Below are 18554 nucleotides of genomic sequence, written 5' to 3'. Positions count from 1 at the left end.
TTGTTTCACTTTGAGAAGATTCTTTCCCCCTTGGTTAGATGAACTTAAGTGAAACTGAGTAAGCTCTAAAGTTCAAAGGCAGGAAGGACCCAGCAGACATCAACCCTTGAATGTTTTCTAATGCGTTAGCAATCCTTATGATCAATTAGGACTAACACTGTTACCTATAAGAATTTTGTTATCATAAGTCATGCAATTCTTTAATATTATATAAAATATGGAGATTTTGTAATTAGTTAAAATTAATTAATAAAATATGGAAATAAATAGTCACCTTAGCAGCAAAAATTTTCTAGATAAGCTGTTTAGGAATTTTGGATGACATGAAGTGTAGAGATCCAGTCTATTTGGAAAGAATATTAATATGGGTCATGTGGAAGATCAATTTCTGAAGGCCTTAAAATAATTCAGTGCCAGAAACAGGTTAAGGTACTTGCTTGTGTTTTTATGTGGTGGGAACACGACTGTTTAAGATTATGAAAGTTATGTGCATGTCTAAGAGCATTTGTCTTCATGTACATAAATTATGAAGTTGAGGTTAAAACTAATCCTACCTTAATTTTGGTCTACACAACGTAATAGCTCATGATGGGAACTCTGTGTCGCCCTGTCCTAATGCAACTTCCCTGGGCCATATCAGCAGTGCCCATTTTTTTATGATCCCTGATAATCTTCATTCTGAATCTGAGGGGAAGAGTCTTTTAACTTAAGCATCCCCAAGAGGGCTTTCTTGTGCCTCAGAATTTGAAAGCGCCCTGAAATTTGTTCTTTTTAAAATTCTCTGTACTTTGTTTTGTGTGCATGCTGTAACATTTTACATGTATTATTCTGTGATTAAATCTTCAGATTACTATAAATGATACCTAAACTCTATAGTCAAATCTAATTATCTCAATATGACCTTAAGAAAATTAAAGGAATAAACTTTTTATTTGTCTGCTATTTTGTTGGACTGAAGTATTTAAAAGAGTAAGGTAGAAAGAAGAGAGAAAATCCTAAACCTTTCAAAATGGAAAATTAATTTTAAAAAGTGTGTTCCTTCCTATGCTGATACTGTCTTTGCATAAATTAATAAATAGAAATAATCTTTTTTCAAAGAAAAGTTTCTTTTCTCTTTTACTATTTTTTTCAGAATACTTGTTTAAAAATATTAATGCTACAATTTACATTATGAAAATTTGGAAATAATTCAAATTAATTTTGTTATATGAAAGTAAGGTCTGGATTGTAGTATCAGGCATGCCACAGCTAGTTCCTTTTCTTGACATCAGTTGCCACAACTTTGAAATGAGAAGATTATGCTAAATAAATCCCTGAAAACCCTTCCAGGTTTGTAATGGTTCTTTTATACAAAAAGTTGCATTTGCATAATGCTTTATATTACTAGAGTTCATTCACATTGGTCCTACATTCTCAGAACTGCCTTGTGGGGTGGGCAGGACAAACTTTGTTATGTCTCCTCCACATGGGTGAGGAAGTTGAGCTGCAAGGAATTAAAATGATTTCTTGAGTCACATAAACCGGTTGGAACCAGCCATGTATTGTTTGTACAATTTCATGATATAATTTATGACCTCCCAATGCTAATTGCTGGTTAGGAACTTGGTCAAAATAATTACTCATTTTGTTAGGATATTTAATAAATTACCACTCTGTAGTTAGGAACTTGAGTATTTTTATAATCTGACCCCTTGTTCCTGGAAAACTTGGTCAGGCACCCCCATCTCTTACAGGAGGCCACAACTAATTACAAAATTGGTGTAGCGATCAGTGACACATAGGTAATCACCTCAATAGCAGTTCACATAGTTGAAATTTTATCTTTTGTGAAAGTTAACCAATTGGTTTCAGAAGCACCTGTAAGCATTAGGTTAGGTTTTGAAAGTCCATTGTTTGTTTGTTTGCTGTGGTCCTGAAGGCAGACCCCACATCCATCCTCCTATTTCCATTCTCCCTCTCCACCACCCTAACAGAATGATTTATCTTTTTTAAAAATGTGTTTTATTGACCTATAGTTGATTTACACTCTTGGATTCATTTCTGCTTTACAGCAAAGTGAGTTATACATATACATATTCTTTTCCATTGTGGTTTATCATAGGATATTGAATGTAGTTCTGCATCCTATATAGTAGGGCCTTGTTTATCCATTCTGCATCTAACAGTTCACCTCTGCTAATCCCAAACTCCCAATCCATCTCTCCCCCAGCGCCCTCCCAGTTGGAAATCACAGGTCTCTTCTCTCTGTCTGTGAGTCTGTTTCATATATAAATTCATTTGTGTCATATTTTAGATTCTATATATAAGTGATATCATATGGTATTTGTCTTTCTTTGTCTGAGTTACTTCACTTAGTATGATCATCTATCTATGGTCTATCCATGTTGCTTTAAATGGCATTGTTTCATTCTTTTTATGACTGAGCAGTTCATTGGTATTCCATTGTATCTGTGTACACATGTTCTTTATGCATTCACCGAGACACAATGATGTAGAAAACCTTACTGGATCCTGTCAGTTGCCTGTTTAAATCCCCAGTGACATCCCATTTCCCTTAAAATAAGCCTCCTTTGTAGTAGGACTGGTTCCCACTACTCCAAACCTCTTTACACCTCTCTGCTCTTCAGTCACCTTGAGCATGGTTGTTTTCTGAGCATCCCCAAGTTCTTCCCACCTCAGGGCCTCTGCCCTCCGTGTTCCTTCCATCTGTCATCTGTCCATCTGTCTTCCCTGGTTCCCTGTCTGACTGGATCCTTTGTGTGTATTCACTTCTTGTCTCAAATATCGCTTTCTCAGAGCAGCCTCCCCAGGGGCCCCATCTAGAATAGTCTCCCCAGTCCTAGGTATCACGGTCCATCACATCACCTGCCCTTTAGTGTTCTCTTTATAGTACCAATGATATCTGTAATTCTTTTATTTGTTTATGATACTTAACCCTTCTTCACCTTCCACCCCGAAGCCCTCCCACCTCCAGAAGTGTCAATTCCAGGGACCAGGGCCAGTCATTGCCAAATGACAAGCTCCTAAAACTGTGCCTGGCTCATCGCAGTCAGTCAGTGAATCCCTGTTAAATAATCAAGTAGATGGATGAATCTCAACAATTCTTGAGTTCAAACTCTCTTCATCTGCCGGGTTCCTCTGTTGGAATTTATACAGACAGGAACTCAGAAAGTTTTGCGTCCATAAGTTTTGTCCTGACTTGCAGGAAATCCAGACTAAATACACTGTTTTACTATGCTTACTGTTAGCCTGGGTTTAGCATAATCTCGTCTATCTCCTTCTATTCCTTGTCTTCTGACTTTTTGCTGGCAGTCTTACCTGTAATTGCTGAAACACAGGAGTGATTGTTGAACTGGGCGGGGAGAGGCATCCTGATTCATGTTGTCTTGGCCTTCAGAGTCTTCGGCTCTAGACTAGGGTTAATAGTTCAATGATTTATGTGTTTATTCAGCAGTGACTGCATTTCAGGCTCTTTGAGGCACAGGCAAGAGTGATGGGAAGGCACGTGTGAGCCCTTCTGGACTCGCCCAGGGAAGGCTGGGGCTGGTGGAGCAGCGGCTTCTGTGAAGGGTGGTCGAGCTCTGGGCGACACGGGAGCGTCTGACAAGAACCCGCCTTCAGGAGAAGGCTTCAGGAATTCGGCTGCCCTGGCTGAGGGTGTCCTGCTCGGAGAAAGGAACAACAGAGGCTGAGGAGAGAGAAACTCGGCGTGATATTTATTACTAAATAACCATAAAGAGCTTCCACGCCTAGGGTACAGAATGAGGGGCTGAGAGGAGTGTGCAAAGATCACCAGGAGAAGAGGTGGGTGTGGAGGTCAGGGGTGTGACCCTCTCCCTGCGGTAAAGAGGGTCCCTCACTGACTACCAGCCAGGGATTGGCATGATCAAGTGCGTGTTTTTCTGTCCTTTTTTAGACGTTTACTTGGTTGCAACTTGGAGAGGAGATAAAAGGGACATGAGATTGATGCAGGAAGGTGGTGTACAATGGCGTTAGTTGAAATGGGAGAATCTCTGCAAATCCCCATCAGAGGGTCTGGTGCACAGTGGGCGCTTGGCCAGTTGTCTAAGGTTTTGGTTCTGCTGAGGGTGAATTGAGGCTTTGTAACTTCTAGGCTGCGGAAGGTAAGCTGTGCATATCTGAGGATGTTTCCAGGTTGTTTATGCCGTGTGTGCGTGTGTGTGCGTGCACATGCAAGCATTAGTGACAACAGAGATTGTATGAAACTTGTAATAAGATTCCCTAAGTGTATCTTCTTCATTATACGATTCTGTTTCCCCAGTTTAAACTTGGAATTAATAAATGAATATGCATACATATACACACTTAAAGGTTCAGAGAAAGTAGTTGAAGTTTCAGGCAAGTAGAAGCTTTGTAGAGTACTCGATGTTGGTGTTTGTTTAGGAAGAGTGTGCTTTCTAAGACAGCTGCTACATTGATGTTGTAAATAGATCCTTGGCTCAGACGGTAAAGAATCCACAGGCCAGGTGGGAGACCTGGGTTCGATCCCTGGGTTGGCAAGATCCCCTAGAGGAGGCCGTGGCAACCCACTCCAGTATTCTTCCCTGGAGGATCGCCATGGACAGAGGAGCCTGGCAGGCTACATCCCCTGTGGTTGCAAAGAGTCAGACATGACTGAACGACTCAGTATGGTACAGTAACTGAGAAAGGCTGGAGCGTTGAGCCAAGTGAGGGTGTTAGGAAGGAGTCTTCTTGTGAGGTCACATGTGTCCCAAACTGTTTCCTGGTCACTCATGGAATTTGCCCGGTGATACGCTGTCTGAGGTTCACCCGTCTAAGCAAACAAACAAATGAAAAAGGAAGAATGGAGGAAAGGAAAAATCTGTTAGCCTTTGTGCGATTTTGGCGGCATGTGTCTTTGCTGGCCCCAGGCAATGAGTAATGCACTGCTAAATGTTCAGTTAATTCTCCCCCAGTGCCCTCCAGACAGAGCTAAAGCAATGACATTATCTAGTGTGCCAGGGTTGACACACAAAGCCCTTGAAGATAGATGTTAAATTAAATGTCTTATCACTAAAGTCCTTGGGAATAAATGCTAAAATGAGTATCTTTATCGTTGAAGGAAAGGGAAGAACTGATAATACTAGACACATAAAATTAATACCTCCTATTTTTTGTGAGTAACTTAAGAGGGATAACGTTTAATTATTTTTTTGGTTTAAAGATTATTGTCTGGCTAGGTTGTAATATGCCTCACTGGAAAAGCCGCAGCTGTGGTTGTGTTTGAGTGAAATCTAGAAATGAACCACGAGCAGTAGAATCCGAGATATCATTTGAAATCTAGGTGGTTTCCTCTCGTGTGTGTGTGTGTGTGACATAGATATAAGAGGAACAGGGTGGGATTTTTCAGTAAATGGAGGTACGTAGCCAAGGTACCCAGAAAACGTGACTTAGAATAGATACAGCTTCACAGCTGAGTCGTTGCCATCATCCTGTCAGATGAGCTGTGAGGCCCTTGTTTGTTGGTGGTCTCTTGGTACAAGTTGTAATAAACATCTTCTTTGTATTTAAGTTATGTGGAATTTACTGTTGAATGTTTCTCCAAATGGCAATAATGTATGTCTGTGTTAACCACTTAAGGAAAATGTTGAAATTCATGATGCTGCAAGGTGAGTGCTCAGAACCTTCCAATCTTTCCATCTCACTCAGGAGGAAAGGCAACATCATTCCTGCAGCTTCCCCAAATGATGTCCCATGGCATCTCTCTCTGCCCTAATTCCCTCTGGTCTTCTTGGGGCTGGTGCTGACTTCCTAGCTGTTCCTAAACACAGCAAGGTCGCCATGCCTGTGGCTTGTGCCCTTGAAGAAGCGCCGGTTTTCACATGTGTGTCTGCAGGGCGCAGGCATTCACTCCACTTTGGTCTTTACTCTAATGACATCTTAGTAGTAAGGCCTCTCACCCTTTACATCCCATATCCTACTTTATTAATTTTCAATTTCAATGTACTTATCTCTGTGTGATGCATTCTTACCTGTTCGATGGTCTTCCCTCCCCACCCCCACCATCCAACACCCACACACAAATGCTAGGAAATAAAGGTTTTTATGGAATCAAGGGTTTTGAATACATCCAAGTTTCTTCCTAGGGAAATTAAGTTTCATGAATTCCTATTTTTCCAAAGAATGTAGCTTATATTTCAACAGAAGTATTTTTTCCCCCCAAGCAATCAGTCTGTTCAGTGAATTTTTGAGTGCTCAAAATCAGTTGACTATAAGTAGGTGGCTTCTAGACTTAATTTTCCATTAAAGCTGTTAAGTGGTACTTTTGGAGGACAGATAATTATTTTGGAAGCCTTACATTCCCATCATGTAATATTTGCATATTGAAATTTGACCAGATATTAGTGCTCTCTGAGCCCTAGGGTGCTGAACAAACCCGAATCTATTTTATATTATTTTGGGGTCATAAGGTACCATCATACTTGGTTGATTTTGTTTTGCAGTTGCACAGAGAGCCCATTAATTTTTCATAAGATGTTTAGTAATTGTGTTCCTTTGGCTTAAGGATATATATTAGATTTCTCTCGTTTTACACAGACACAAATATATACTTTATAAATATATGAAATGTAATATATGTGTTACATGTGTAAAGTATGTGTATGTATCTGTGTGGCTTCCCTGGTGGCTCAGATGTATGTCTATATATGTGTATGTATATTTATGTAAGATATATATATGTATTACATGTATATGTGTAAGATATAAAAGGTATGTTTTGTGTGTGTGTATATGTATACGTATTTATCTAGTAAAATGGCACGTATATCTAATAAAGCAGTGTGATTAGAACGGCCCCTTGAGGAAGTAACTGAGAATGTAAAAACCAGTTTTCTCCTGTCATTGTCATATCTTTGGTCTTTCCTGGCTGTCCAGTCACCCTTCTGTCATATCAGTCTCTCTTAATCCTTGCTGAATGCAGTTCTCAGCACTGTTTGACAGTTTTCTTCACTAGCCTTTTATTATTTGTCTCCGTACACTATTCGTGAGAGCCATGCGAGCAGGGAGTTTACCTCACTTGCTGCTGTGTTAGAACGCCAGGAACAGTGCCTGGCACACTGGCATAAAGTAGATTTTCAGTAAATGTGTGTGACTGAGTAAAGGAACTCCAGTGTAGATTTTTATCCAAATGACACATGACACTATGAGGTCAGGGTGTTATTAGAGCCCTAGCTACTTCTCCTTAGAGTTTGGAATTTCACTATGGAAGATTTTTCATAAATAAATCACACAAAAAAGTTATCACCATGTTTGTGTTTGTATGAATTCAGATAATGTGAGCCATTGTACCAAACCAAACCAAACACAAGGGTTCAAGCACAATGGAAGTTTATTCTCTGTTGCAGAGAGTCTGAAGCAGGTACTCGGGATCACTTAGTGGGCGGTTACCCTCTAAGCAGGGGTCGGGGTCCAGAGTCCAGGCCCCTCCCTCCACATGATGGCTCAGGAGTCCCACCTTCCCGCAAAGCTCTGGTGTCTTCTGACAGAGCCTCTCATGATGCGAGGAGAAGGTCATGGCAGATCTGTGGAAACCATAAATAAGTAGGGTGTGGACACAGCATCCATTGCTTCTGCCTAGTCATCCTCCAGAGGCATGAACTCAGTTGTGAGTTGAAGAATACTTGTGGGGTAATGTCTTTAATTTTGAGTGAGGCTTTCTTGCCAATCCAACTATTACTATTTATTTTTGTTTGAAAAGAAGGCAGCTTAAGATTATCCATGGATCCCGTAGGAATCTTTTTTTTCCCTTGACTTTGAATGCTTATTTCCCTAATTCCACATTCCCATGAGCATTTTCACAGCTGGGTTAACTGCCCACACTCCCTCGGGAGCTCATCAGGGTTGTTGTCTAATTGGCCCTAGAACCTGTCTTCTGGTATCCCCAGTGGCTCCGCTTCATCTCCGGGGATCACTCCTTACAGAGCATTGATCCCACTTGGTCCTGGAAAACACGAGAACTCAAGTTTTAGTAGCTATTGATGAGTATTATCATATGGATAATCACAAATTTTGTTTAAAAATACTCCTATTAGGTTGGTTCTTGTAGTAGAAAATGAAGCTATGGTTATATTAGTGTAATGTTTTTTCTGGATGTTTTCTGTTTAAATAAGGGAGAAAGAAGATGGTTGTCAAGATTGAATTAGAATTTGGCCCCAAATGACAAATTTCTAGAGTCAAGATACAAAGTGAAAAGTGTGTACTTTTTGGAGCCCTGTACTTGGAAGCTTTGGACATGTCCCTTGAGCTATTTGAGCTTCTGTTTCTTCCAACAATAAAGTGTCGTATCTGGGCTTTTTTTATATATTAGAATAAGCAGTCTTTAGATATTCACCACATTGCTCACTATGTAATACATGAACCCCAAATAATAGTGGTGATTATTTGTAACATGAGGAGAATATGCACAAAGGAGTTGGATTTCTGTAGGTGAAATGCTACCCAGAAAGTGCTTTTTCAGTTACCTGACTCAGTGCTGACAGTTACCCTGTATTTTATTGAAAGTGTCTTAGACTAAATGATCTAGAAATTTTTTTTTTTTAATCTCTCAGAGAAAGGTGTGCTTTTCAGAAAAGGGATTATATGCTCTGTGTGTGTGTTTCAAGTGAGAATGGGGTGGCTGTAACTTGAAACCATCCTGAAGCTATGTTTCTTAACAGACAATAGGATACACAGGTTAATTAACCAATTACTTCAGTATTTCTGTGAAAGATTATATAGTTTCTTTTAGGTCCCACATAAACCTTTTCATTTTGAAAAAAAAAATGCACTTGTCTTTCAGATGACAAACTTTCAGTGATTCTGATTTATTGTAGAACTGTTCTCACTATGCCAGGTGCCTTTCTTTAAGGTGATGAAATTAGTTGACTAGCTTACAAGTGACTCTGCATGTGAGTGTGTGTATGTAGGCACACACTTTTTCTCTGATTGTCAGATGTTAGGGTTATTGTATATTAGGCAAGATTTTGTTCTGCCAGAGTTAACTACCAAAGGAGAAGTTGCTTTGGTCTCTTAAAGGCAACCTTCGGGCTGTGGACCAGTACTTCCGTCAGATCAGCAGTGGCATTATATTAGAAATAAAGTGCACAATAAATGTAGTGTGCTTGAATCATCCCAAAACTGTACCCTGCTCTCCCACCTGTGAAAAAATTGTCTTCCATGAAACCCGTCCCTAGTGCCAAAAAATTTGGGGACTGCTATCTTACATATGAGGTTCTCTCTCAGTTCATTTTACTTTTATTTTTTAAACAATGAAGTACTCTTCAATAAGGAACATAAGCAGTAATGACCTCAAACAGTGCCAGCTTGGAGTGATGTAAGGGTCTGCGGTGGAACCGGAACAGAGGAGTTACAGAATTTTCCTGTTTCACACAGATTTAATACTGATTCTTGGATATGTGATCTCAAAATTGCATACCATTTTAAAGATTAGCTTATAAATAGTAAATGATATTGTAAAGAACTTGCAGGACAAATGAAAAACCAACCTCACTTATGTTTTAAGGTATATCACATACATATTCAAAAAAATGGTGTATCTCAAAAACAATTTAGAAGGAATGAAAACTCTATTGGATGGCTCAGAAAGTGGCGTGATGTTGTTGGTATTGGAGATAAAGATGTAAAGTTTTAATTTGTTTCATGAAAATAAGAGTGAGCAATTGTTTCAGATTACTGTTTTTCTATTTGATTTTGAAATTTGCATAAGAAACGACATTCATAAATTGATATAAGCAGCCATTTGAGCATTTCATCAATATCCATGAGAGTTTTCAAGTCAACCAATAAATTAATAAGTACATTAAAGTTTAATGCTTAAGTGTATTCATTGCAGGGCCAGGCATCCAGGAATCTGTCTCTGCTATCTTTTTTACTTTACAGTCTTGATGGAAATGACTTAATTTTTCTGTATCTTATTGTTCTTTTATCTAAAATAGTCATAATACCTAGTTCGTGAGATTCTTGTAAGGATAGGGCCTGGCACACAGAAACTGGTGTATAGGTGATCTTACTGTTGGCTACTCCAGGGGAAAATGGGCCACAGCCTTACATTTTGGAAGCATGGTACTTAGATCATACACTTTCTCCTCCTAATAAAGGAATCCACTTCTCTGTTTTGAAGTGAAGTTCACACAGGTTTTCTGTTCAGTGATTTCTATCAACATCCAATAGAAAAGGCTTCTTAAAGGTATTTGCTGGGAAATATCAATCATATGACTAACAACCTTCCAATCAGCTTGCTAGTTTTAATTATTTATTTTCCTCAACAGGGATCCTAGTTGTTCTATTTGTGTTCATTGTGCTTATTTCATGAATGTAGGAATTAAGTTTTAGATTGTAATACATATCACTTTAGCCAGTGAAGTTTATGATTCATGTGTTACCAACCCTTAAAAGCATGAGTGTGGCCTTTCTGCCCTGGAAAGAGGTCTGGGTGGCCACTGCAATTCAGGAGCTAATTCTCACATACAGAAGTACATGTTTGGACAAAAAAAGTGAAATTTTAATGTATATAAACTTTAATTATTAAGTCCTATCTGTGATACCTCGCTCCAAAACATTGTTTTAATGTAGGGAGATTGCAAGTAACTTTGGGAATAAGGCATGACCAGCCTTGCAACACTCCCTCCCCTCTCACCAAGAGATGTTTGTTCTAAGTGTCCTCGAGTGGTGATGTGGTAGGATGGCAAGAACCACGCAGCTTGTGTCCCGGCCAAACACACAACTGGTGTGGAGGCTTTTACAGTCAAACATAAGGGGCTTATTCACACAAAAGCACAAGCTCTCCAAGGTGCTATCACTGCGAGAGAATTCTCAGCTATGAATGTTTGAACTTTTATACAAAAGAGTGATTGGACTGTAAGCATTATCATGACAATGAGGTTATTTACTTTGCAAAATTTAGTATGGTAGTCTAACAGGGAGCTCTTCCATATAGATATGTGATTTGTTTTAAATGTGACATGTAAACTTTGGGGGAATATAGTAAGTAAATTACTGTATAGGTGATGTTAGGTAGGACAGTGTCAAAAATAAGCTCCCCCCCCCCCCCATTGAATTTGAAAACTATCTGATTTAAGATGGTGGGAAATGGCAGAGAGACTAGAAAGGGAGAGAGGCAGCTGCGGGTGGAATCTGCTGCTGCTGTTCATCACTCAGTCACGTCTGACTTTCGTGGCCCTGTGGGCTGTAGCCCGCTAGGCTCCTCTTTCTGTGGAATTCTCCAGGCAAGAATACCGGAGTGGGTAGCCATTTCCTTCTCCAGGGAATCTTCCTGACCCAGGGATTGAACCCACGTCTCTTACGTCTCCTGCATTGGCAGGTGGATTCTTTACCACCGTTGCCACCTGGGAAGCCCCTAGGTTGGGGTCTACAGGTTATTTTATTTAGCCACTGGACTATGGTATTGAATATATTCATTTTACAGAAGAAAGTAAGGTGCACATAGGTTCATTAACTTGCTCATAGTTTCTTGACTTAGGAGGAAGTTGAACAGGAGATAACTCATTATATAAAATGAGGCTTATGTCTTATGAGCCTGACAGGAAGCTGGGAGAATATTAAGTTCTTACAAATTGCTAATCTTTTGGCAGGTTTCTCCACTAGATAAAAGCAGATTTTTGTAGAACTATTCCTGTAAAGCATAGTCATACCAATGTTTTAAAATGTTTACCTGTATTTTAATGAGAAATATTATTAGATTTATTGCATTATTTTCTCATGGCCCTTTGGGGAAAGCTCTGTTTCTTGCCTTAATTTATGAACAAAAGAAATTGTGTACTGTGCAGGAGTCTTTCTCTTTGGTTTTTTGCAATACTGGTAATGGATGACATATTATTCAAGGATGAGTCCTGGGTCTAGAGCATGTCTTAATGGGATATGAGAGGTAAAAGTGATTTCTCATGAATAATATTCAGCGTCCAAATGCTCACTTTTTCTGGTGTTCTTAAGTACTATGAATTATAGAAATAAAAGTTGACCATAGTATAAAGTGGTCTTAAAACTGAGCTACCACATATTATTCCTGCCTATTTAAACTGTGTGTAGAAATAGATCAGAGTGTGTCAGAACTCAGTGTTAGATCAGTTTTGGTAAAAGAAAAACTATATGTAAGTGTGTGTGTCTGTATATATACATACACACACAAAGAAAATATAACTTGCTTTTTAAATTTTATTATTATTATCATCATTATTTTTGGCTGCACCGTGCAGTATGCTGTATCTTTGTTCCCCAACCAGGGATCGAACCCATGCTCCCTGCTGTGGAAGCATGGAGTCTTAACCACTAAATTGCCAGGGAAGTCCCAATATGACTTGATTTGAAAGCACAGCTTGAGTCCTACTGTGGGTGAGGTGCAGTGTTTGGAGCTGGGTGATGACTGGCCACTGTGGCCCTTTCTGGGAGCAGCTCAGTACCTGCTGGCATCTGGACTGGATTCCAGCCACAGGAATCTGGAGCTGGGGGGGACCCTGTGTCTCCCCGAGTCTGCATGGGGTAGTATATGGCTGACTTACCACTCTGCTAGTTTCTGAGTGCCAGGCCATCCTCTCTGCTTTATACCCGGTCATTCACTTAATCCTCACAACACAAGTTTTCCATAAATGAATGAATGAATGGAAAATATAGGAGACTGTATTTTCACTAACTCCCCAGGAAAAAAAAAGGGGAATATGTTCAGGGATATACCATCTCCTCCCCACACAGCTTGAAAATGTGAGCATGAACAGCGCTCACAGAACTCCAGTGATGATCTGGGAGACAACATTCATTTGGGTAATTTCTTAAGGATACAGCTTACATGAAGCTGCCCTATAGCTCAGTGGTAAAGAATCCACCTGCAATGCTGGGGATGTGGCAGGAGCCGTGAGTTCAATGCTGGGTGGGGAAGATCCTCTGGAGAAGGAGATTGTAACCCACTCCAGTATTCTTGCCTGGATAATCCCATGAATAGAGGAGCCTGGTGGGCTACAGTCCATGGGGTCGAAAAAGAGTTGGACACAACTGAGCGACTAAACAACGAGAAGTTTGTAGTCAGTGAGGATAATACTTATTAGGTGGTGTTGTTAACTCGAGATGAACTGCCATGGAGGATTGGATAGATTCTGACAATTGCTCCAAACCTTGTGTGTTGTGTTGTAACTACTTTTTGAAATAAAGTGATTCTGGGATTAGTTGGGGACATTTTTAGTTACGTAAGTTTCAACTGATGGTGACAGTGTATTTTTTGTTTTGTTTTGAACTATTGGATTTCTCGGCAGCCCGTAAAACTCTATTATGTTTCTGTTACGTATCCAGGGATACACTGACTCTTTCTTGTAGAGATGGAAAACATGAACATAAGAATTTATTTCTGGGAAAGAAGGAGGGGGAAGAAGGGTAAAACCCTAGTCTCTACTATGTTAGCACAACTTTGGGTAGTTTTACCAATTCAGCAAAGTATTTATTCAGTGATGTCAGAGATTTCAGTTCTTACTCTCTCATTTCATTTATGTTCAAAACAGAGTTCATTCAGTAGCTTGTGATTTTATAAATGCCGATCATTACGTTAATAAATAAATCAAAGACTATCAAACGCCTGTTCATATATGAGCCTGAAGTCTTCTGTAACACTTCTTTCTTAAACCTAATTGTTAGAGCCTCCCTGTTTCTCCAGAAAAAAAGACAACAAGTTCTTAAATAATTGATACATGGATTTTGCAAAACTATGATTTATATTAAGTTTATGCTTACTTTATGCATTTAAGAATCTGATTTAAATACATGTTACCATTCCTATTTCTTATGTAATTAATAGTGTTTATGGTTAAACTATGATTCAGTCATTTGTCTGACACTACAATTGTGATTCACAAGTGCCATTTTTTAGGAATATAGATTACTTGGTCCAGGAAAAATTTGACTGGTAATGTATTCATATAATCAAATATTAAAAATATATATAAATAGATTCCTTTGAACTTTGTTCTTAATGAATTGCTATTAAATATATTGATATTAAGGTCAAAATGTGTAAAACCCATTTACTTTTTATTTAATTTTATTCAGATAACTACTGTGTGTAGTTCCAGCTTCAAAACTTTTCTTATTTTTTAAACAGAATTTCTGTGATAAGTGGTGACTAAAGTCATAAGATAATTCGCAACCTCATTTTAATCTGAAATTTGACTGAATAGCATAGTGACAGTAATTTAAGTAGGCCCTGGATCAAGCCTAGAAAAGCTAGGAATAAATTAATCTTTTATTTTTGGCATGTTATCCTTTTTTTTTTTTTTTGGTGTGATTTACTCAAACAGGGAGTTCCTATCTCCCAAGGTTCAGGTGTCACGCTTTTGCCCTGAGGATGAAATGTGGGTGTTTGTACCCATGTTTGCCCCCTGCCTCCTAGTTCCCATCTGGTTTGTTTTCCTCTGAAAAACCCATTTTCTCCATGCCTGGACTCGGGCATCTAGTCTGTTGGTTGTGTGGCTGGGCCCCATCTGTGTATTTTAGACTCTTCCCTTATGGGAACAGTCTCCACACTCCTCCCATTCCATAACCTTGGCTGATGTGTCCTGTCAGTAACATTTAATCATGAGACTGTTATCCCTGTCTATGGGAAAACATTTAAAGCCTTCTCACACATGACTTCCCTGATAGCTTAGTTGGTAAAGAATCCACCTGCAATGTGGGAGACCCCGGTTCGATTCCTGGGTTGGGAAGATCCACTGGATAAGGGATAGGCTACCCACTCCAGTATTCTTGGGCTTCCCTGGGGGGTCAGCAGGTAAAGAATCTACCTGCAATGCGGGAGACCTGGGCTGGAAAGATCTCCTGGAGAAGGGAACGGCTATCCACTCCAGTGTCCTGGCCTGGAGAATTCCATGGACTGTTCCATGGGGTCACAAAGAGTCGGACACAACTGAGCAGCTTTCACTTTTTCAAACATAACATCTATTGTACTATAAAGAAATAGTTAATGCTGTAGCTTATATTCATTTATATTCATTAATGAGTTTAATATCATTTCATTGTCTGCATAGAACAGAAGTGGTGGTGGGGAGAGGAAAAGCCATGTTTAGAAAACTATGATTTATTTTTCTGTTGTGTATGACACCTACTGCAATGACTTTTAGGGTAGCAGAAGTTACCTTTGGAATTGGGGGTGTCTTATTTACCTTGGTATTTCCTGTCCCCAACAGAGGGTCTGACATAGCAGGTGCTCAGTAAGTCTTTACAAAGTAGAATCGAGTTACGCATGGAAGTATTTCTTCTTTCCTCTTTACATGGTCTTTTTGGTTCTTAGCCTGACAAAGCCACATAATTCTGCTTCTTGTGGCTGTAAGTGAACGTAGATGAATAGATTGCAGAGTGTCTCTGCTGCTAGCTTCAGAGCTCAAGCCCCCTGGTGCTCTCCTCATGGTGCATTTAGTCAGGAGACACGACCAACTGGTGGACACTGAAATGAAGCGTGTCCTATGAGACTGGAATAAATAACTGTCTAGTGAGTAAAAAAGTTCGTTAGATGGATACATCTTTATTTGACATATTCAAGTTAATTTTTAAAAAGTCACACTGTGTGACACATGTTAACCTGAGTCATCTCTGTAAAAGACAATCAATAAAAATCAGTTTATTGTTCTGTAATTGCATGTATTGAGTAATGCCTTTTCAAGTCACTGAGCCACTTAGTCACATTTCTTCAGGTGCGTTTTGTGGTGAGTGACTGCATTAAACGAAGTGTAGCCAGGGTGATGAAGGGGATTTATCTTGCAGATATCCTGCATTATGGATAAAATAAATAACTTCTCGATTTAGGAATTTTTGCATATCTATTCTTTGCTGGGAAACTGTTATTTTCCAAATTTTATCTATTTCACATTTTCAATTATCGGGTAAAAAAGCATTCATAGTGAAACATACATCATTTTTGCAACGATTTCACACATTTGTATAAACATCTCACTTCTCTGAGCTTCTATAGCATATGTCTTTTTATCTGTTTATTTGGCATCTGTTTATATGCCCCTTAATAAATTTATGTTTAAATCTCTTTGTATATTTTGTCTCCCATGATGTTAAAAAATACAATTTCTATGCAGACTATTAAATGTTTTTTTTCTGAAGAGATAGAATTTTTTTTTAAATTTTTAAACTTTTTATATGATTTAGAGGTTACTTTCCATGTGCAGTTATTACACAATATAGGCTACATTCCCCATGTTGTACAATACATCCTTGAGTCTGTCTTACACCCAGTAGTTTGTACCTCCCTCTCTTCCACTCCTCTGGTTCCCTGCCCCTCCGCCCCACCACTGGTAACCACTGGTTTCTTCTCTGTATCTGTGAGTCTGCTGCTTTTTTTGTTGTATTCACTAGTTAGTTATGCTTTTTAGAGTCCACATGTAGGTGATACTATACCACTTTTGTCCTTCTCTGTCTGACTTATTTCACTGAGCGTAACGCCATCCAAGTCCATCCATGTATTATGTACTATTATATACCATAATCTGCTTACTAAGTCAGGTCTGAATGGTGGTGGGTATAGATACACTGTACCCCTCTGTTTGGAACCCCAGGTATGAACCTCGTTGATCCTTGCCATGAACCTACATCACCTCCCCTGTGAAGAAATAGCATCTTGGTTTTGGAAGGAGAGAAGGGTAGAGGATCCCAAAAGAGAAGGGAGTGTTGCCAAGGCAAACTCTTACTTGAGTTTTATTTTAACAGTTAGTCTTTATTATTCAGTGGCCAGATAGGATCGATTTGCCAGCAGGAAAGAGAGATACCAGCGTGCATGGTGTCAGCTAACATATATTTTGAAATATCAGGTTTATTATTGATCAGTAGTTTGTGTCATATTATAGATAAACAGCACCCGTTTTGAATTCAAAAGAATTAATAATAACTTAACAGGAGTCTAAGATTTTACAGGGAGCATTTTCTTAGCATTTCATTCACTGACTAGCACATAGTAAGAGGAACAGGGCTCCGTAAATATTTGTTGAATGGGTAAATGTGTGAATGTTTCCTTTTTCAATGCATTTTCTCTGCTATATGGGGAGTGGTAGAAACGTTTGAGGAATGCTTAGTAAATCTGTTCAATAGATGCAGTTTGTATTTGAAGTTTAATCATGAACAAGTAGAATCTTGATTTTTATGTGTTTGTGTAGAGATAGATAAATGTTGTCCATAACCTTCTCGATAGATAAATGTTGTCCATAACCTTCTCGATTCTGCATTTTCTGGGTTGATTCTGTGTTCTCTGAGAACATTCTTTTCTGTTTTCTCCATAGTGCCTGCATAGTTACTTGTGTAACCATACACTCCCTCAGTTCTAAGATCCTCATCTTTTTAACCTTTAAATGTCATTGGGGCATACATGAACCTCAAATCTGTTTTCTTATTTAGGCTGTCTCTTGCCACAAAGTTGCATTTGTGCTGGCTGACAAATAGTAGTAGACTAATTTGCTCATTGATGTATAATTTGAAAATTATAGCCCATTGGATTCAGTACTTACCAAGTTAATCGTAAGCACTAAACCCACCTATTTAAGCATTGAATTGAGTATGATTTAAGGCTCATTGAATGCCCTTAAACTTAATTTTGTGATTTTTGGTAAATGGGTCAGTGTTTAGTAATTGTGAACTTAAAAAATGAAGGAACGTCATAGTACTTTTGGCTCAATGGTGTGAAGTGGAGTATAATATGATTTTTAAATGTCTTCTTAGAGTTCTTGATTCCAGTTGTAACGTGGTGTCTCCTGCTCCTTCCCCAGCTCCCTGCAGATTTCACAAAGCTACACCTCACTGACAGTCTCCACCCACAGGTGACACACGTCTCCTCCAGCCACTCAGGATGTAGCATCACTAGTGACTCTGGAAGCAGCAGTCTTTCTGATATCTACCAGGTAGGAAGGCATTTCCGTATCATTCACTTCATTTTCATGTATTCTAAGGAGTTCTGTGATTCTTCATTGACAGAATCTATAAGGTAAAGATATGTGTTTATATTATATGTGCACAAGTGGACATAAATGTTAATGTTTATGCTTCACACAGACATACAGTATGTTGTACATTTGCTTTAGGAAGTCAGATTACAGTCTGATTGTATTTGCCTCTACTAGGACCTATTACCAGAATTTTAAATAGAGTGGTCTCAATGGAAATGTTTCCCTTGACTAAAATATTAGTAAATATTTTACTAATTTGACTATAGACATACTCGGTTTATGCTTTCTTCTTGCCTAAAATTGTAGGGGGATACATCATTATTATGCTTCCATACTAAGTTTTTCTCAATAAAGCCTTGGGTATGACAAAAGGAAGAGATTATTAAGATTGGATCACTGAATTATTTTTCTTGTGTTATTTTTATTAACTGTAGATTTGGTTATTTGTTTAAAATGAATTCTTATGATACTGATGGATAGGAAAGAAACTAGAACTATGGAATTTCAAAAACATTTTGAAAGCAAAACAATTTTAATTTTCAAGGAAGAGTTCACTTGCTTAGAAAATGCAAATTTAGGAAAAGTGACTAAAATAGGCAA

The 18554-nt window shown here is 38.8% G+C and overlaps 1 protein-coding gene across 11 annotated transcripts in view; it reads left to right on the top strand.

Moving 5' to 3' along the window:
* RAPGEF2 (Rap guanine nucleotide exchange factor 2) overlaps nucleotides 1-18554 on the top strand; it is a 256054-nt gene that overhangs the window by 181719 nt on the left and 55781 nt on the right. For all 11 annotated transcript variants that reach the window (XM_043487364.1, XM_043487356.1, XM_043487372.1 and 8 more), the window contains one exon: nucleotides 17778-17909. In XM_043487364.1, coding sequence (XP_043343299.1) covers nucleotides 17778-17909 — 132 coding nt within the window. The remainder of the gene's footprint in view (nucleotides 1-17777; nucleotides 17910-18554) is intronic.

The sequence above is a fragment of the Cervus canadensis genome, chromosome 1 (assembly GCF_019320065.1).
Source record: "Cervus canadensis isolate Bull #8, Minnesota chromosome 1, ASM1932006v1, whole genome shotgun sequence".
Lineage (NCBI taxonomy): Eukaryota > Metazoa > Chordata > Mammalia > Artiodactyla > Cervidae > Cervus > Cervus canadensis.
This window is presented reverse-complemented; position numbering and strand designations above follow the sequence as displayed.